Source organism: Leptonychotes weddellii, chromosome 6 (assembly GCF_054177405.1).
Source record: "Leptonychotes weddellii isolate Sample4059 chromosome 6, ASM5417740v2, whole genome shotgun sequence".
NCBI classification, from domain to species: domain Eukaryota; kingdom Metazoa; phylum Chordata; class Mammalia; order Carnivora; family Phocidae; genus Leptonychotes; species Leptonychotes weddellii.
Window position 1 is genome coordinate 96874676 of NC_138374.1, and position 22034 is coordinate 96896709.

Below are 22034 nucleotides of genomic sequence, written 5' to 3' on the forward strand. Positions count from 1 at the left end.
GTTGGTGGGAATGCAAGTTGGTACAGCCACTTTGGAAAACAGTGTGGAGGTTCCTCAAAAATTTAAAAATAGAGCTACCCTATGACCCAGCAATTGCACTGCTGGGTATTTACCCCAAAGACACAGATGTAGTGAAAAGACGGGCCATATGCACCCCAATGTTCATAGCAGCAATGTCCGCAATAGCCAAACTGTGGAAAGAGCCGAGATGCCCTTCAACAGATGAATGGATAAAGAAGATGTGGTCCATATATACAATGGACTATTAATTAGCCATCAGAAAGGATGAATACCCAACTTTTTACATCAACATGAATGGGACTGGAGGGGATTATGCTAAGTGAAATAAGTCAAGCAGAGAAAGTCAATTATCATATGGTTTCACTTATTTGTGGAACATAAGGAATAGCATGGAGGACATTAGGAGAAGGAAGGGAAAAATGAGCGGGAGGGAATTGGAGGGAGAGATGAACCATGAGAGACTATGGACTCTGAGAAACAAACAGGGTTTTAGAGGGGAGGTGGGAGGGGGGATTGGTTAGCCCGGTGATGGGTATTAAAGAGGGCACGTACTGCACAGAGCACTAGGTGTTACATGAAAACAATGGACCGTGGATCACCACATCAAAAACTAATGATGTATTGTATGGTGACTAACATAACATAATAAAATTAAAAAAAAAAAAAAAGAACTAAAGGGAGAAATAAACAGCAATACAATAGCAGTTGGGGACCTTAAAATCCACTTCCAACAATGGAAAAATCATCTAGACAAGAATCTATTAGGAATAAATCTAACCAAGGAGGTGAAAAGTTATCTACACTGAAAACTGTAAGACACTGATGAAAGAAGTTGAAAAAGACATGAATAAATGCAAATATATCCTATATTAAGATTGGAAGAACTAGTATTGCTAAAATGTCCATACCACTCAAAGCCATTTATAGATGCAATGCACTCACTATGAAGATTCCAATGGCTTTTTTATAGAAATAGAAAAAACAGTCCTAAAATTCATTTGGCCCCAAAAGACCCAAACAGCCAAAGCAATTCTGAGAAAGAACAAAACTGGAGGCATCAAACTTCCTGATTCCAAACTATAATACAAAGCTAAGGTAATCCAAACAGTATGGCATTGGCATTAAAAAAAGAAACAGACCAATGGGTCAGAATTATGCGCAAAGAAATAAACTCAGGCATATATGGTCAACTAATATTTGGATAAGGGATTCAAGAATAGTCGATGGAAAAAGGTAGTCTCTTCAATTAATGGCATTGGAAAAATTAGATATTCATATGCAAAATAATACAACTAGACTCCTGTCTTACACCACTCACAAAAATTAACTTGAAATGGATTAAAGACTTAAACATAAGACTGGAATCATAAAGCTCCTAGAAGAAAGCATAGTGACAAAACTCTTTGACATCAGCCTGAGAAATGATTTCTTGGATGTGACTAAAAGCACAAGCAAAAATAGTAAAAATAAACAAGTGGGAGTACACGAAACTAAAAAGCTTCTGCCTAGCAAAAGAAATCATTGACAAAATAAAAAGACAGCCTATGGAAGGGGAGAAAATATTTGCATACCACATATCTGATAAAGGATTAATATCCAAAATATATAAGGAACTTAATAGCAAAAAATCAAATAATATAATTTAAAAATTGGCAAAGGACCAGAATAGACATTTTTCCAAAGAAGACATACAGATGGCAATAAGGTACAGGAAAAGATGCTCAACATCACTAATCATTCGGAAATGCAAATAAAAACTACAATGAGATACCACCTCACACTTGTTAGAATGGCTATTCTCAAAAAGACGAGATGGTAAGTGTTGTTGAAAATGTGGAGAAAAGGGAACCCTTGTGCACAGTTAGTGGAAATGCAAATTGACATAGCTCCTATGGAAAACAGTATGGAGATCTCAAAAAATTAAAAATAGAATTACCACATGATCCAGTGATTCCCCTTCTGGGCATATATTTGAAAATACTGAAATCATTATCTTGAAAAGATTTCTGCACTGCCATATTCACTGCAGCATTATTCACAATAATTTAAATATGAAAGCAGTAAGTGTCCATTGACAAGTGAATGGATAAAGAAAATGCGGTGTGTGTTTGTATGTGTGTGTGTGTGTGTGTGTGTATACACACACATATATACATACACAATGGAATGTCATTCAGCCATAAAGAAGGAAATTCTGCCATTTGCAACGGCAAGGATGGACCTTGAGGGCATTAAGCTACGTGAAAGAGTCAGGCAGAGAAAACAAATACTGTATGGTCTCACTTATATGTGCGACTTGATAAAATCAAAACTCATAGCAACCAAGAAAAGACTGGTGCTTGCCAGAGAGAGAAGAGCGGTGGGGGGAATGGTTGAAGGTGCTCAGAGGTACAAACTTCCAGTCACAAGATAAGTAAGCTCTGGGGCTGTAATGCACAGCATGGTTACTACAGCTAACAATACAGTATTATATATTTGAAAGCTGCTCAGAGAATCGATCTTAAAAGTTCTCATCACAAGAAAAAAAATTGTAACTATGTGAGATGATGAATGTTTAAACTTATTGTGGTGCTCATTTTGAAGTTTATATACTTATATATATAATATATATGTATAATCATTATGTTGTACACCTTAAACTTACACAACGTTGTATGTCAATTATATCTCAAGAAAACTAAGAGAGAAAATAAAGAGTAACTGAAAACCAAATGCCAATGTAAAAAAAACAAACAAACTGGAAGCCTCAAGGAGAGGATGCTATAAAATGTAGGCAGCTGGTCCATATGCAACAGTTGTTACTTACCATATCATTTCTAGGGAAAAAAATAGCAGGCTAAGTAATAGTATATAACACATTCTTTGTATCTGCCTTGCTTAAAATAGAAACATTTCCTTGCTTACTTAAATTTATTGCTCATGCAAGGCATGTAAACTATGAAATAAGAAACTAATCAAATCTTCCCTAAAACACTGGCTTTCTATGTTATGTGCTACTCCCATTGTTATTTTAAAACTCCAAGACCATCTTTACTAAAAACAAACAAATAAAAAAACTAAAAAAAAAAAAAGCCAAACAGACTTGAAAATGTCCTCTTAGAGATTTATTTACTTTCATTACAATAACACACTGCATCACTGGTAAGGATGGTAAAATTTGTCAGTGTAGGAGTATTCTTATTTCCACAGAATCTGAGAAGTTTCCTCCTACACTTCCACTGGCTCTCCTCAACTAGAATTCAATTTCAAATGCTTATTATAGTAGTTTGACTTTTTCTCAACTAATTAAGATACATAGTGGAGGCAATAAATAATCAGTGAGTGGAGAACAGCAGAAGCTCAAGAGCTAAGTCCCTTACCTGTCACTTCACAAGTCAGTATAACACTCTGTTTCTCTTTTACCTTCACATCTTCCAATGTATTTTCACCCACAATGTGAGGTGGCACTAAAGAAAAAAAAAATTAAATGAACAAAAAAACAGAAAAAGTAAGCAACAATTCTCACAGCAGGGTTGTTATTCCAAAGACATCTATGTTTACATTTTTATTAAGCTATATAACCTTTAAAACAAACCCCCCAAAATATCATTATTTGTTTACTAGAATAATGTCATAAAACTATTTTGATCAATTCTAATTTTAAGATATAAAGTTATATGTCATGGATTCAGTTATAATGAATTTTATTATAACAGAAGTTATAAAGTCTGGATAAAAATGTCAACAAGTTAATAAGAACATTTATTAGACATTTACTTCTCCCACTGTAACTCTGATAAGCATTCACGTTAAACAAGCTATCAGAGTCTAAACAATTGTGAACTGAAAAGACACAGCATTTCAGCCATTTTAATCCAACTGATTACATCCAAATTATTCTAACATTGAATTATTGACACGAGTGTCAGTCCAGGGGCCAAAGAATACATAAATGTGAGATCAAGGTGTAGATAAATTTTAACTACATCCAGAATGTATTAAGTCAATTAGATTATTTTTCGAGATATTGAAAATTATAAAAATACCTAATACTGAAAGTCCAAAGATTTTTCTTTCTTCACCAGCTGCATTCCTTACAATGCAAATATACTGGCCACCATCTTCTGTTCTGGTCTGCATCAACCGCAGAGTCCTGCCTCCTGGGGAAGCAAACCACCACATGACTCAAAAAGAAATCTGTAACTTTGCAAGTTGGCCAAGTAATGCTCAATTTAGGTAAAATTCAGTCAATATGCTTCAAAGGCCTTTAACATTCATTAATATCAAGCTTTTTAAAAATCATATGCTTTAAGCCTATATGAAGCAGAAAAGATAATTCAGAAGAATTTTATGGTCCAATGGCTAAAAAAATAAATACAATGCTAGGTGACAACAAGCAAGAAATGGAGTTTCAGAGACGTGATGTTTGAACATAATCTTAAAGGCAAGCGTATATAAAGATTTATTTATTTATGTGAAAGAGAGAGAGAAAGCACATGAGCAGAAGGGGCAGGGAGAGAGAGAGAGAATCTCAAGCAGACTTTGCACTCAGCACGGAGCCTGACATGAGGCTCGATCTCATGACCCTGAGATCACGACCTGGGCCAAAACTAAGAGTCCGATGCTTAACCGACTACTCCACCCAGGTGCCCCAAGGTAAGTTTATTTTAATACAGAGAAGGGCTGAGAGACACCATTATAGGTAGAATATGAATGAGGATATAGAGTAGAAAGTAGATGTGAGTTGGTACTTAAAGGAGAGCAGGTGGAACAAATAGAGAGAGATGAGGCTAGCTGGAGTAATGGCTGGCAGATGGCCAGATTCTCTGGGCCCTTGAATGCTATGCTAAGGAACCTGGACTTTATTGTGTTCACTTAAACCTATGGAAGTGTGTAAACAAACAAACAAACAAAACGGAGATTTGTGCTTTAGAAAGACAACTGTGACAGGATGTTTAGGAAAAGATTCCCAGTTTGCCACTGGGCTTGTGAAATGGGAATGTGAGAAAGAGGTCTACACCAGCAACCCAGATTGGGATGACATCAGTAGAGAAGGAATGGGAGAAACCCTGAAGACTGACTACTGGTTTTCAATGGAGTATCATGGAATCCTAGAATTATTTCAATCAAAGTCTATGGGGGGGGGGTCCCTTGATTCTCTCGTGCAACTCTGCCTTTTTACTTTTTATATTTTGAACTTCTATGTAATAAAGGTTACATTTCTTCATCCAAGAAATGCTTGTAGACTGAGAGGGCAACTCTGATATGCAAAAGGGTAGAATTTGGAAAGAGACTCCATTGAAGGACAAAGGAAGAGGAGCCAGCAACTGGGACTGAAACAAAGCCTGCAGAGATGAACAGTCACTGAGAGAGGAGACTCCTTGAAACCATTTGAGAAGTAAATTTTCAGAAAAAAAAAAAAGGAAATCATGTCTTAGATTTCATAATACTTTTCTACCTGGTGTATTTTTGCTTGGTACCCTGAATTTGGAACTAAAACACTTGAAATGGTTAAACATGAAATTTTCATGTGAATATTCACCTGGCTCTGGATTCGTCAGGAGTGTCCATCTGTTTTCTGTTTTTATAAACACAACAAGCTGTCACTGAGCTTTTCCTAGAAGCAACCTCCCCATCTTCAACTGGTTGAAAGGTAAACTTAGTAGTAACTTATTTACATAAACAAGGCTGATTACCAAAATTCAATCTTCTTTCCCCCCAACTGAATTTAAATAAGGGAAGTTAAATACAGAAATTATCTAAACATGTCAAAAAACTCGTGTTGATCAGGCAAGGATTCAAGCACTCACTGCTACCTCAGGTTAGTGAGACCACACTATGATTCCAGTTGAGAGATATTAGATCAGTACAGCTGTTATGAGTTACTGCTAGCCCTGTAAACCTCAGGCTCCTGCCTCATGATCTTTCTCGTGTTTCCTGGTCCTCTCACTTAATCCAGTGAAAAACAAAAACAAAAAGAAAGAAGACATCCAAATGGCCAACAGACACATGAAAAAGTGCTCAACATCACTCGGCATCAGGGAAATACAAATCAAAACCTCAATGAGATACCACCTCACACCAGTCAGAATGGCTAAAATTAACAAGCCAGGAAACGACAGATGTTGGCGAGGATGTGGAGAAAGGGGAACACGCTTATACTGTTGGTGGGAATGCAAGCTGGTGCAGCCACTCTGGAAAACAGTATGGAGGTTCCTCAAAAAGTTGAAAATAGAGCTACTCTACAACCCAGCAATTGCACTACTAGGTATTTACCCCAAAGATATAAATGTAGTGATCCAAAGGGGCACATGCATCCCAATGTTTATAGCAGCAATGTCCACAATAGCCAAACTATGGAAAGAGCCTAGATGCCCATCAACAAATGACTGGGTAAAGAAGATGTGGTGTGTGTGTGTGTGTGTGTGTGTGTGTGTGTGTGTGTATACACACTGGAATATTATGCAGCCATCAAAAAAATGAAATCTTGCCATTTGCCACAATGTGGATGGAACTAGAGGGTATTATGCTAAGTGAAATAAGTCAATCAGAGAAAGACAAGTATCATATGATCTCACTGATATGAGGAATTTGAGAAACAAGACAGAGGATCATAGGGGAAGGGAGAGAAAAATGAAACAAGATGAAACCAGAGAAGGAGACAAACCGTAAGAGACTCTTAATCTTAGGAAACAAACTGAAGGTGGCTGGAGTGGAGGGGGGTGGGAGGGATGGGGTGGCTGGGTGATAGACACTGGGGAGGGTATGTACTATGGTGAGCACTGTGAATTGTGTAAGACTGATGAATCACAGATCTGCACCCCTGAAACAAATAATACATTATATGTTAATTAAAAAAAAAACTGCAAAAAAAAAAAAGAACTGACAGTAAGTGATACTTAAATGGAGATGTTTCTTGTACCTATTAAATCCTTACAGCAGCTATCTGTTCTTGGCAGATAACTTTATAACAATGACAGGGCCTTCACAAAAATACTGCTTTCAGAAAATCTGTACTTAAAGTCTCCGGAGAACTAATCTTAATGGAAGAGAAGTGTGCAGCAGACCAATGACCAAGCAATTCATATGCCATTCATCTGATTCTCATTCATCTATTGCACAATACACATGTTCAGACTGTAAAACTGGCAGCGTCACAAGGTCAAATACTCTGAATGTGTTCACTCAGGGATCTCCAGCTGCTAGCCAAGCAAAACAAAACTAAATAAAACCAACATACCACTCCCGCAGATCTATAATAAGCCAGAGTTCATCACTCTTTGTGATAGTGGAACATCACAACTATCTTGCCCTTTTCGTTTCCAGGAGCCCTGATGTAGCTATTATATTTGAAAAAAGTCCTACTTTTTCAGCGATTAAGAATAAAAAAAAAAAAGCCAAAAATACGAGGATAATTTCAAGACAGGAAGATAATGGGTTCAGGTCTTTGGTAACCAAACTAATAAAACTTTTGCCATTAGTATGCATTTCCTAAGATCAACGGAGACTGGGACACCTGCGCAAAGGAAAACAATGTGGTAAGGAAATAGGAAAACTTCCCAGGACAGGGACACCTAAACCTTTTACCCGGTTGTCTATGGCAATGGCAAACATGTATTGGATGCTTACCATATAAGCAGGTGCTGTGTTAACTGCTTTACATACATACATGGACCCATTTCATCTTTACAAAAACCCTAAGAGGCAAATTCTATTAACACTTTCACTTTATAAGTGAAGAGATGCAAGTTAGCAAAGTTAAGTAACTTGCTTGAGATCATGACTCTAGTGAGAATTATAGGAAATAAGTATAACAATATATATTCTTCATCGAGCTCTTATCATTTACAGACCAACATCTTGAAAAAAGAGAGGGACCTTTTGATATTTAGACCTAATTCAAACACTAGGAAAGGATCTTTTCAGAAAAAGCCTTCAAAAGTGGGAATTTAAACTTTGTTTGAACAAATTTAGAGGTAGGAGGTCACTTACTCTTAAAAATAGTTCATCTTGACTTTAAACAATATAAATATTTTTTAAGTTGCTTATACTGAGACCCAAGTCTGTCCCTAGAATCTTTCATACACTGGCATTGCTTTTAACCTCTGGAACTAGACAGAACCAACGTAATCCTTTTCTGTGCCCTGGTTCTTCAAGTATTTAAATTTAATTTTCACTATGTAACCGGTTATAAGGTTACATAGAGTTTATTTTTCCAGGTTAAATATAATCAGAAATATAAATTATTTTGCAATAATTTACCATCATGGTTATCCTTCTTTGAAAATATTGTCAATAAATCCTTCCTCTAGTCTTCCTAATGAGTAAGTTGGTCTCAATTGGTCTCTTCCTTTTTTTATTCATGAAAATATATTTTATTAATGTGGTGAAATATTGTATTTATTTTCTTGATAACCACATTACACTGTTAATGCATGCTGAATAACAAACACAATTCAGAGATCTTCTTATATGAAGAATTCTGAAGCTATAGGTTGCCCAAATTTTCATCATTTTTTTAAGATTTATTTATTTTAGAGAGAGAAAGAGAGAGAGTGCAATCAGGGGGAGGGGCAGAGGGAGACAGAGTGAGAGAGAAGCAGACACCCTGCTCAGCGCTAGCCCAATGCAGGACTCGATCTCACAACCATGAGATCATGACCTGAGAGGAAATCAAGAGTGGGAGGCTTAGCCCACTGAGCCACCCAGGCACCCCTCATCATTTTTTTTTTTTAATGTAAGTGCAGCAGTTTATTTAACTTTCATTTTGTTAGGTTTAACTCAAACGTTCCAGGGTGAGGTGTGTTTGAATTCAGATGCCTTCACTCAACACATTAGATATTCTTCTAAGTGTCCAAGCCTTTTATTAACCACAGCTTGGCAAGATTGTTTTCTCGGTCTGTATCCAAATCATTACTAAAGGGGCAAAGCCCAGACTCATGTGCCATGGCCCCAAGAACCCTCTCTTCATGCTTGCACTGCTCCATAACTGACAAGCTCATAGATTTTCTCACATAATCAGATGAGGAATAAGCTGAATATCCTCTTTACAATAATGATAAAGTCCTAGTTCACAGGAAACTAACCCATCCTGGAAATACAAAACTCACTCAGATGAAATACTTGGTTAATGGAGATTTGTTACATAACTTGATTCATTCTAGACTCTGGCTTTAATTTCAGCACTTCTTTTCATCCTCACTTTTCAAGTGGGTTGGTACTCATTGCAGCATGAATATTCTGACATCCCCATGATTTAAGTAAAAAGCAAGTGCCAAGATTTCTTTTTAAAGAGGATCTATAGATATTTCGAGATTCCCCCCCCTCCTTTTCATGTAGCTTTTCATGCCTTTCTAAATATTTTTTTCTTAACATGATCAGCATTATAGTAAGCAACTAGATCAAAAGGAAAAAAATAAAATACAGAGAAATTAAGGGGAAACTGTGGCCATATGAAGCTAACCAGGTTATCAGTGTATGAAAATTTCTAATACCTGAGAGAATTCTCACAGAACTGCTAAGGTTGACAGGCCAGCCATCTTTAAGCCAGGTAATCGAAGGCAGGGGGATTCCTGAAGCTTCACAAGTCAGAGACACTGAGTTCTTTTCCACGACACTGATATTTTCAGGTATCCCATGGTTTCCTGTGATGGCTGGAGGGGCTGTATGGTAGAACAAATAAGAAAAGGAAAAGAAATTATCTAATATATATCAAACACCAAATCCTCAACAGCCTATGGTTAATAAGATGACTTCCATTTCCTGGTCAACAATAAGCAAAATAAGCAATTAAAACAATAAGCTTATTAGAAGTAGCAATATTTTTAGTGTGACATTCTTGGAAGTAAAAACGTTGCTTCTTCCCCACTCATAGCAGTAAAGGACTTTCATATTGTTATTCTATAGGTGGTGAATGATTTTCTATGAGTCACTCAGCTTGTCTGGTAAATCTCTAATATGGATTCATGACCTTCTTATAGGCAGAATTTTCTAACAAATAAATCTAATCCTAAAAATTAAAATATTCTAACAAAAAAGATGCTTAATATTAAAACTTCTTCTCTTTTACATTCTGATTATGTTAGCTTTGGCTAACATATTTGCTGCAAACTACAGGATATTAATACTGGACTTTGTGCATGTCCTAATTGAAGTTATAAGATTGTGTCTTATAAATTTATCATTGTTTCTGTAGATTTAAAAATTGCAGGGGCACCTGGGTGGCTCAGTCAGTTAAGCATCTGACTCTTGATTTCAGCTCAGGTCTTGATCTCAGGGTTGTGAGTTCAAGCCCCCGTGAGTTAAAAAAAAAAAAAAAAATGCAATTCCTAGAGACTCTATCCAAAAACTGTTAGAACTAATAAATGAATTCATTAAAGTTGCAGGATACAAAATCAATACATAAAATCTATTGCATTTTTATACATTAATAATGAAACATATAAAGTGAAAGTAAGAAAATAATCCTATTTACAATTCCATCAAAAAGAATAAAATACATGGAATAAATTAACCATAGAAGAAAAAGACCTGTGTGTTGAATACTACAATAATGAAAGAAACTGAAGAAGGCACAGATAAAAGGACTGAGGAATAATATTGTCAAAATGTCCATACTACCCAAAGTAATGCAATCTCTATTAAAATTCCAATGGCATTTTCCACAGAAATAGAATAAACAATCCTAAAATTTATATGTAACCACAAAGGACCCCAAATAGCCAAAGCAATCCTGAGAAAGAACAGAGCTGGAGGCATCACACTCCCTAATTTCAAACTATTCTACAAAGCTATAGTAATTAAAACAGTATGGTATTGGCATAAAAACAGACACATAAATCAACGGTACAGAATGGAGAGCCCAGAAATAAACCCACTCATATATGGTTAATCATTTTACAACAAAGGAGCCAGGAATATCTGATGGGGGAAAAGACAGTCTCTTCATTGAATGGTGCTGGGAAAAATTGGATAGCCAAATGCAAAAGAATGAAACCGGACCACTATCTTACACCATACATAAAAAAAATTTAAAAAAAACAAAACAAACACACCAAGTTCATAGGTACAGAGAACAGTCGGGGGAGGGGCAAACTATTTTTGTTTTTAGTTTAAATAAACTGAAAAAAAAAGAATAAATTAAAATTGCAGTTCAAATTATATGTATACAAATAACTGTCCCTAAGTACATGTATGCTTGGTCTATTCCTATTGACATTTATGACTCATTAATTAGAATATTAAAGCTAACTTCAGAACAACTCATGAGCAACTGATGTTTAGTCAGTAAATTCTAAGGAACCAAGGCTTATACTAACCAAGACAGCAAATCTGGAAAACAGAGAATCAAGGAATATTACTTAGGATAGCACTGGTTCAAAAGTACTTGAAGAAGACAATTAGAGAATTAAATCTACTTTACTATGTACTTTTCTAAGAGAATTTCCAATATATGCCTGTTTCAGCAAGGTAAGAAATGGGAGGTCAAGCATAAAAGGATAAGTGATGAGACTGGTCCAGAGAAAAGGTACATATGCAGAAAATCATAGACTATACATAAAAGATGCAACTCTTAAGGCTTATGTTTCCCATCCAGGATACTATAGATTATAATGGCCACTGAATAGACTTATTGAGCTTCTTTATACTTACTATGTACACTTAAGTCATATTTTCTGTCAGTCATTCCTGCTACATTTACAGCAACACACACATAACGGCCTGTGTCAGATACATGAATGTTCTTCAGCTGAAGGATGCGACCTTCATCCAATATTTCCATTCCCCTTCCCTTGGTCAAAGGGCGGCCATCTTTCATCCAGGTCACTTTTGGTTGAGGAATACCCTGCACCTCACACTCCAAGGAAATACTCTTCCCTCGAGTAACAATGATTTCAGTAGGGTGGCTGCCACTATTGGATATAGTTGGTCGAACTGAAAAAAAAAAAAAAAAAGAAAGAAAGAAAAAAATAGTAAAGTAGGAAATGTCTGCTTCAAGTCTTGCATAAGAATTCGTATCAGCCAAAGTTAAACTCATTTTTTATGTCGAAATATTAACTACTAAAGAAAAGACCCAGGGCTAACAGACAAAGCATTGCTATATTGAGAGGTAGAATTCCTCTCCAATGTTTCTAAATGTGTTCATGCTTAGAATAAAGCTTTAAACACAGTAAGAAAAGAATTCTGTGTTTGTTAATTTCCCTGATTTTTAACAAGTTATACAAATACTTGAACTTATCTTTCATAGCCCTAATTTACAGAAGTCTTCCTACTAACATTAAAATAGATACGGTAGCCTCGCTCACAATCAATTCCTTTCTTCCTTCTACACTCCACTACAGGAGTTGGAAAGCTGAGACTGTTTTTCATTCTTCTCTGAAAATTGAGGTGGCCACATGAATCAATTCAGGCCTATAAAATCTAAATAAAGGTCTGCCTGGTGGGCATGGGGGATGAGGGGAATGGGTTGGGAATTTTTTTGCTGTCCCAATGAAAGGAGAACATACTACTCCTTACCCTTATTTTTGCCTTCAATGTGGACTTGATACCACAGTTGAAGCAATGATCTTGAGACCACATAGGTAGGAGCAGGAGAATCCTAGCTCTCCTGTCTTTATATGAATAAGGTTCTGACCACCTCCAGGGACTGCCAACCTCAGGCTTCTCATTATGTGAGAAAATAAGTCTCTAATTGGTTAAGCCACTGATCACCAGTTATTCTGTAGTTTTGTAGCTGAATTTACCTAATTGATACTAATTCTAAGAAAAAAAACTAGACCAATTCTAATACATAGGTGTGTGGGGGAAGAAACATGGGCTAGTTAGTAATCTTGGGTTCTAGTGCCAGTCCTACTACAATCAAGTCAGGTGACCTTGGTCAGTCATGGAAACCTCTCTGGGCTTAGATGACTACATATGCAAAATGGAGGCAATAATTTTGTTTCATATCATAGTTCATGTAAAGGTTAAATGAGATAATGTGAATATTTAAAACACTTTCAAATCTTACATAAATTAAATATTCTTTAAGACAGTTTTACATTTTGCAAATATACCCTATGATACAACACCATCTCTCCCCATTCCACACATCCACTATCCTGCCCCCAATACATTACAACCATATTGATGTGTCTTCTATTAGCATGCTGATGCAGAGTGCACAGCTGTATTGCTAAATGAATAACAGACAGAAATAAGCAATTGCTCTTTGTTTATGTCAGCACAGTTTAAATTTGTGAGTCTTATGATAGGTATATTATAACCATACTACCTTGAATGTACCTTAGAAGATATAAAGAAAAAGCAAAAAGGAAAGACAGAGAGATTAAAAGAAAGTCTGGCTAATCAATAACTTACTATAAACTTGCAGACTGTAGTCTTTCTTTGCAGTTCCAGCAACATTTGATGCCACACACGTATACAGCCCTGCATCAGATTTTTCCGCAACTGAGATCTGTAACTGTCTGCCTCCAGATAAAGTTCTGACTCGCCCTGCAGAATCAGCCAGCACTGGGGAGCCTACAAAGAAGACAAAATGCCAGAATATGAAGCAAAAATATATAACATTTTGTGTACATACTCTGATAAGTACGTTTATTTACATCTTATTTCAAGAACCTAAAAGGCAGATGACACTGTAAAATAATCCTATGCAAAAAGAAGGAGAAGAAGGCAGGAGAGGAGAGGCAGGAGGAAGAGGAGATATTTATCAAGATTATCTACTGCAGGGGTGCCTGGGTGGCTCAGTCGTTAAGTGTCTGCCTTTGGCTCAGGTCATGATCCCAGGGTCCTGGGATCGAGTCCCGCATCGGGCTCCCTGCTCGGCGGGAAGCCTGCTTCTCCCTCTCCCACTCCCCCTGCTTGTGTTCCCTCTCTCACTGTCTCTCTGTCAAATAAATAAATAAAATCTTAAAAAAAAAAAAAAGATTATCTTCTGCAAATTTTTTTTCAATCAGTATTACATTTGAAAGCATACTTAGGAAAATAAAGTAAAATCTTAAAACAATAAAACAAAATGATTTTAAAAATCAACTAAAAATATTGGGCACCTGGGTGGGTCAGTGGGTTAAAGGTCTGCCTTCACCTCAGGTCATGATCCCAGGGCCCTGGGATGGAGCCCCGAGTCAGGGTCCCTGCTCAGTGGCGAGTCTGATTCTCCCTCTCCCTCTCCCATCTCTCTTGCTCTCACTCTCAAATAAATAAATAAAATCTTTAAAAAAATCAACTAAAAATATAGATTATCTGTCTGATACTTAATGGATACAAATAAATATTTATTAATGAATAAATTGAAAATTTGTTTAACTACACAGTTCAGTCTTAACATACATTGCAAAACTGTCACAAATACAGCAAAAATGTTATAGAAAATATTTTTTAAAGCTTATTCTAAAGAAGATAAAAGAATTCTTTGAATGGTGGATTCTTGACCATTATAGCCACCCTATAATGCATTAGATTATAAAGTAATCAACTAATACAGAAAGTTAATTTTTTTCTGGAGAACAGTTTCAAAATTAAAGATTTTCAGCTATATAGTGTAGAAGTTATCACATGCTACACATTTAATATAAAGCAATCATACTATCTAATATTTTAGTATGAAAACCCCAGAAAAGTTTGTTAATAAAATGGTATGTTTGTCAAACAAAATATAGATTCATTTAACATTTATTTTAATCTTATAAATGTTGAGGATGAAAACTGACCTTTCTTCTTCCAAATGAGATTTGGGGGCGGAATACCACTTGATTCACACAATAAACTAATGAGATTCCCTTCAATGACTGTAAGTTGAGCAAGTTCATCAGAACCATAAATATTTGGTGGCACTGAAAGATGAAAAAATGAAAAAATATTATATTTACATTAACTTTACATTAAATTTCCTTTACATTTTAAAAAAGGTTCCCACTCAAATGACATAAGGAAATAATTAGCCCTTGAGGTTGACATATCGATACCACATTAAAAGTCAACCGTAAGACATAGAAAAATACCTATTAGCAGACTTCCTGTTTTCACAGATAGAAACTTAATTAACAAAATATTCAGAAGCTAATGTAGTGTAGATAATTAGACTTTTTGCATCAGAAAACTAAAGCACCTACCAAATTTACACTTAATTGTCTTTTCTGCTCAGCCAGTTTTTTTTTTTTATTTAAAGATTTTATTTATTTGTTTGACAGAGAGAGATACAGAGGGAGAGGGAACACAAACAGGGGGAGTGGGAGAGGGAGAAGCAGGCTTCCCGCCAAGCGGGGAGCCCTATGCGGGGCTCGATCCCAGGATCCTGGGATCATGACCTGAGCCGAAGGCAGATGGTTAATGACTGAGCCACCCAGGCGCCCCTCAGCCAGTTTTGATGTCTTAGCTGCTGAACAGAACTGGAAAACAGGCTTACAACATTATGGTAAAGGACAGACACAGGGGTTTGATCCAAGAAATGGATATGTTATTAGAATGCACAGCCTGCCTCCCCACTGTCCTCTAGTTTCTCTTTGGAACGTTTATGTGAACCCTGACTACCCACGCTCCTCTCAAGAAGGCCAAGTCTGCCTTTGCTGGCTGAACTCTCAAGATGCTTCTCTGGCTGCAATATTATCAGGTGGCAGACGCTTGCTCTCCCAAGCTCCTGGGAGTTGAGGAGGGAAAATCCTCCTCCCCCATCAATGTAGCTTCCAGTCATTGTTCAACTTCAACTGCCCCCATGTGAAAACCTCCTTCTTTGAGGCTCATGCCACCAAGTTACTTCTCTTTCTCCCTCACCATCATCTGTGAACCTGCCATTCTTTTTCTATTCACTGAGCAATTTGGTACTTGTTTTTATCTTTCTCCTTCACATGGAGACCTGGCATTCTTCTGTATGAACACAACATCTGCATGTATATCCAGTCTGACCACCGTGGCTACTCACTTCCTTGATCTGCTCATCCCTTTCTCCACCATGTTCATCATCTAGAACATTTCTCCTACTGCTCCATCCTTATAGCTTTCACTCAATCATTCCCAATTCTCACTTTATCGACCCAACTGAATCTCAAGTCTTTTCATCTCTCAGAAACTTCCCAATCCAGCTGCCTACTCTTGTTTACTGACTTTTCCATCCAGCTTAGATTTCATGATCAATAATTTCAACTACTCCTTTGCCAATAATCTCCACTGCCATGCACGCTTGCCCTTCCTGTTTTGCAACACTCTTCCTCTGGATGAACCCTACAGTTAGTTTACTCTGTCATCTCCCATACCACAGATGGAAAGTTCTGCAGAAGAAAATGACAATTACATAGATTGCCATTACTATACGCACACCATCTCCAACCTCAATTCTACCCTCCTCTACTCCCATGGCTTCCATTGACACAAATACTTGCAAATCTGTATCTGTAATGCAGACCCCATCTGAGGTCTAGAGTTTTGTATCTGACTACTAAACATCTCAACCTGGATACATCAGAGGCACTTTCAAACTTGACTTGCCCACAGCTGAACCCAGGCACCTTTGTTCCTTTTCTGAGGGAAGGACACTGCTGTCCACATGGCCCAGCTGGCCAACCCACAACAACATCCATCCTCTACTCTTCTTCTTTTCACACCTATCCATGTAATCAATTAATCCTGTTAATTCAGTTTCTTAAATACTACTAGAGTTTATCTGTTTTATTCCCCAAATACAGATCTGAACATCCCAGTCCTTCTTTAAATCCCTTTAACAGAAACCTATTTATAACTGATCTTCAGTTAATTATATATAATCACACTTACCCCAAATGTTGACATTATAGTTTTTCTCAGTTTTTCCAGCAACATTTGTTGCCTCACAAGTGTAACGACCAGTGTCTTGAACTTGAGTCTCTTCAATCTAAAAATAAAACCATGCTTTGAAACCTCAGTTTCTATTTCATAATTGGAGTTTTTCTATTAATGTTATTTGTGACTTCTTATTTTTCATGAGTATTCTAAAGGTTTTCAAACATATAGAAAGGAAAGAGAATAGTAAAGCATATGACTATATGCCCATCATCCACATTCAACACTTAAATCAAAATTCAACAATTTTCATCTATATCATACTTTGTTTTAATCTAATTAATATTAGTGACTGAAGGTCTAGAATGGCCTCTTAAATATAATTAAATAAAATTCAGATAAAATAACAAGAAAACACAATTTCTGAATAAGTTATTTAGGGCTTTAATATAGATAACCTTTATATAGCTAGGCTCTTGTTCAGTAAAATAACACCTTTATTATTGGTTTATTACATGTCTTCTCCCTATACTGGGTTTGTAAGCTTCTTTTTTTAAAATTTTTATTTAAATTCTAGTTAACGTACAGTGCAATATTGGTTTTAGGAGTAGAATTCAGTGATTCATCACCTACATACAACACCCAGTGCTCATTATAACAAGTGCCCTCCTTAACACCCATCACCCATCTGGCCCATTCCCCACTCACTTCCCTCCATCAACACTCAGTTTATTCTCTTTCAGAGTCTCTTGTGGTTTGTTTCTCTCTCTCTCTTTTCCCCCCCTCTCATATGTTCATCTGTTTTGTTTCTTAAATTCTACATATGAGCGAAATAATATGATATTTGTCTTCTCTCTGACTGACTTGTTTCACTTAGCATAATACATTTTGGCTCCATCCACATTGTTGCAAATAGCAAGACTTCATTTTTTTTGATGGCTGAGTAATATTCCATTGTATATATATATGTATATATATACCACATCTTCCTTATCCATTCATCAGTCGATGGACATTTGGGCTCTCTCCATAGTCTAGCTCTTGTTGATAGTGCTGCTATAAACAGTGGGGTGCATGTACCCCTTTGAATCCATATTTTTGTATCCTTTGGGTAAATACCTAGTAGTGTAATTGCTGGATTATAGGGTGGTTCTATTTTTAACTTTTTGGGGAACCTCCATACTGTTTTCCAGAGTGGCTGCATCAGTTTGCATTCCCACCTACAGTATAAGAGGGCTCCCCTTTCTCCACATCCTTGCCAATACTTTTTGTTTTCTGTGTTGTTAATTTTAGCCATTCTCACAGGTGTGAGGTGATACCTCCCTGTAGTTTTGATTTGTATTTCCTTGATGATATTGAGCATTTTTTCATGTGTCTGTTAGCCATCTGGATGTCTTCTTTGGAAAAATGTCTATTCATGTCTTCTGCCCATATCTTAACTGGATTATTTGTTTTTTGGGTGTTGAGTTATTTTTTTAAAGATTTTTTTTTTTTTTAATCTGTCAGAGAGAGAGAAAGCACAAGCAGGGGGAGCGGCAGGCAGAGGGAGAAGCAGGCTCCCTGCTGAGCAGAGAGCCCGATGTGGGACTTGATCCCAGGACCCTGGAATCATGACCTGAGCTGAAGGCATACATTTAACTGACTGAGGCGCCCAGACATCCCTGGGTGTTGAGTTATATCAGTTCTTTATATATTTTGGATACTAACCCTTTATCAGATATGTCATTTGCAAATATCTTCTCCCATTCCATAGGCTACCTTTTAATTTTGTTGATGGTTTCCTTCACTGTGCAGAAGCTTTTTATCTTGAAGAAGTCCCAATAGTTCATTTTTCTTTTGTTTCCCCTGCCTCCAGTGACTTGTCTAGTAAGAAGTTGCTATGGGGGCACCTGGGTGGCTCAATTGGTTGAGTGTCTGACTCTTGGTTTCAGCTCATGTCATGATATCAGGGTCATGGGATTGAGCCCCACATCGGGTTTTGTGCTCAGTGGGGAGTCTGCTTGGGATTCTCTCCCTGTCCATCTTCCTCTGCTGCTCTCCCCCCACCTCAAATAAATATAAATCTTGAAAAAAAAAAAAAAAGAAGTTGTTATGGCCGAGGTCAAAGAGGTTGCTGCCTGTGTTCTCCTCAAGGATTTTGATGGTTTCCTGTCTCACACTTAGGTCTTTCATCCATTTTGAATTTACTTGGGTGTATGATGTAAGAAAATGGTCCCAGTCTCATTCTTCTTCATGTTGCTGTCCAGTTTCCCAACACCATTTGTTGAAGAGACTGTCTTTTTCCCACTGAGTATTCTGTCCTGTTTTGTTGAAGATTAATTGATCATATAGTTCTGGGTCCATTTCTGGGTTTTCTACTCTGTTCCACTGATCTCTGTGTCTGTTTTTGTGCCAGTACCATTCAGTCTTGATGACTACAGATTTGTAATACAGCTTGAAGTCCAGAATTGTGATGCCTCCAGCTTTTCTTTTCTTTTTCAGGACTTTGGTTACTCAGGGTCTTTTGTGGTTTCATACAAATTTTAGGATTGTTTATTCTAGCTCTGTGAAAAATGCTGGTGGTATTTTGATAGGGATTGCATTAAATGTTTGGATAGCTTTGGGTAGTAGAGACATTTTAACAATGTTTGTTCTTCCAATCAATGAACATGGAATGGATTGGAAGAACAAATCCAACGCTCCAAGAATGGAGCATGAGCATTTTCTTTCTGTCCTCTTCACTTTCCTTCATAAGTGTTCTATACTTTTCAGAGTACAGATTTTTTACCTCTTTGGTTAGGTTTATTCCTAGGTATCTTATGATTTTTGGTGCAATTGCAAATGTGACTGATTCCCTGATTGCTTTTTGTGCTGTTTCATTATTGATGTATAGAAACACAACAGATTTCTGCACATTGATTTTATATCTTGCAACTTTGTTGAATTCATGCATTAGTTCCAGCAATTTTTTCGTGGAGTCTTTCAGGTTTTCTACATAGAGTATATCACGTCATCTGTAAATAGTGAAAGTTTGACTTCTTCCTTGCCTATTTGGATGCCTTTTATTTCTTTTTGTTGTTTGATTGCTGAGGCTAAGACTTCCAGTACTATGTTAAGTAGTAATGGCAAGAGTGGACACCCTTGTCTTGTTCCTGACAATAGGGGAAAGGTTCTCAGTTTTTCCCATTGAGGATGATATTAGCTGTGGGTCTTTTATATATGGCCTCTATGATGTTAAGGTATGTTTCATCTAGCCCTATTTTGTTGAGGGTTTTTTTTTTCTTTAATCAAGAAAGAATGCTGGGGTGCCTGGGTGGCTCAGTCGTTAAGCGTCTGCCTTTGGCTCAGGTCATGATCTCAGGGTCCTGGGATCGAGCCCTGCATCGGGCTCCCTGCTCTGTGGGAAGTCTGCTTCTCCCCCTCCCACTCCCCCTGCTTGTGTTCCCTCTCTTGCTGTGTCTCTCTCTGTCAAATAAATAAATAAAATCTTTAAAAAAAAAAAAAGAATGCTGTATTTTGTCAAATGCTTTTTCTGTATCTATTGACAGGATATTATCCTTTCTTTTATTGATGTGGTGTATCACATTGATTGTTTGTGAATACTGAACCACCTCTGAAGCCCAGAAATAAATCCCACTTGGTCATGGTGAATAATTCTTTTAAAGTACTGTTGAATTCCATTTGCTAGTATTTTATCAAGAATTTTTGCATTTATGTTCATCAGGGATATTGGCTTGTAAATCTCCTCTTTTAAAAAATTTAAATTCAATTACTTAACATATATTATTTGTTTCAGGGTTACAGGTCTGTGATTCATCAGTCTTATACAATACCCAGTGCTCATTACAACATATACCCTCCCCAATGTCCATCACCTAGGTACACCATCCCTCCATCCCCCACCCCTCCAGCAACCCTCAGTTTGTTTCCTATGATTAAGAGTCTCTTATGGTTTGTCTCCCTCTCTGGTTTCATCTTGTTTCATTTTTTTCTCTCTTCCCCTATGATCCTCTACCTTGTTTCTTAAATTCCATATATCAGTGAGATCATATGATACTTATCTTTCTCTGATTGATTCATTTTGCTTAGCATAAATACCCTCTAGTTCCAGCCATGTCATTGCAAATGGCAAGATTTCATTTTTTGATGGCTGCATAATATTCCATTATATATATATATATATATATATATATATATATATATATATATAAGACAATTGAATCAGTATTCAAAAATCTTCCAACAAACAAAAGTCCAAGGCCAGATGGCTTCCCCAGGGAATTCTACCAGAAATTTAAAGAAAAATTAATACCTATCCTTCTCAAACTGTTTCAAAAAATAGAAATGGAAGGAAAACTTCCAAACTCCTTCAATGAGGCTAGCATTACTTTGATTCCAAAACTAGACAAAAATCCTACTAAAAAGAATTACATGCTAGACACATCTCCAAAGGCAAGGGAAACAAAAGCAAAAATAAACTGTTGGGCGTTCATCAAGATAAAAAGCTCTGCACAGCAAAAGAAACAATAAACAAAACTAAAAGGCAACCTACAGAATGGGAAAAGATATTTGCAAATGACATATATGATAAAGCGTTAGTATCCAAAATATATAAAGAACTGATACAACTCAACACCCAAAAAACAAATAAGCCAGTTAAAAAATGGGCAGAAGACATGAACAGACATTTCTCCAAAGAAGACATACAGATGGCCAATAGACACATGACTCATTCATCATCAGAGAAATACAAATCAAAACTACAATGAGGTATCACCTCACACCTGTCAGAATGGCTAAAATAAAAAACACAAAGAACAAGTGTTGGCAAGGTTGTGGAAAAAGCAAAACTCTTGTACTGTTGGTGGGAATGCAAGCTGGTGCAGCCATTCTGGAAAACAGTATGGAGTTTCCTCAGAAAGTTAAAAATAGAACTACCCTATGATCCAATCATCACACTACTGGATACCTACCCCAAAAATACAGAAACACTAATTCAAAGTGACACATGCACCCCTATGTTTATGGCAGCATTATTTATAATAGCCAAATTATGGAAGCAGTCCAAGTGCCCACTGATAGATAAATGGATAATGGAGATTTTATACACACACACACACACACACACACATATATATGAGATATATTTATATCTGACATATGTGATCACATATCATATATATGTAGGAATGGAATGTTATTCAGCCATAAACAAGAATGAAATCTGGCCATTTGCAACAACATGGATGTATAGCTAGAGGGTATAACATTAAATTAAATAAGTCCATCAGAGAAAGACAAAT

At 36.7% G+C, this 22034-nt stretch overlaps 1 protein-coding gene across 1 annotated transcript in view; it reads right to left on the reverse strand.

The window, feature by feature from the left end:
* HMCN1 (hemicentin 1) overlaps nucleotides 1-22034 on the reverse strand; it is a 420986-nt gene that overhangs the window by 125109 nt on the left and 273843 nt on the right. Inside the window, exons 37-43 of the mRNA XM_081823192.1 lie at nucleotides 16768-16864; nucleotides 14712-14834; nucleotides 13360-13521; nucleotides 11653-11934; nucleotides 9495-9662; nucleotides 4047-4160; nucleotides 3381-3467 (exon numbers count right to left, since the gene is read on the reverse strand). Coding sequence (XP_081679318.1) covers nucleotides 3381-3467; nucleotides 4047-4160; nucleotides 9495-9662; nucleotides 11653-11934; nucleotides 13360-13521; nucleotides 14712-14834; nucleotides 16768-16864 — 1033 coding nt within the window. The remainder of the gene's footprint in view (nucleotides 1-3380; nucleotides 3468-4046; nucleotides 4161-9494; nucleotides 9663-11652; nucleotides 11935-13359; nucleotides 13522-14711; nucleotides 14835-16767; nucleotides 16865-22034) is intronic.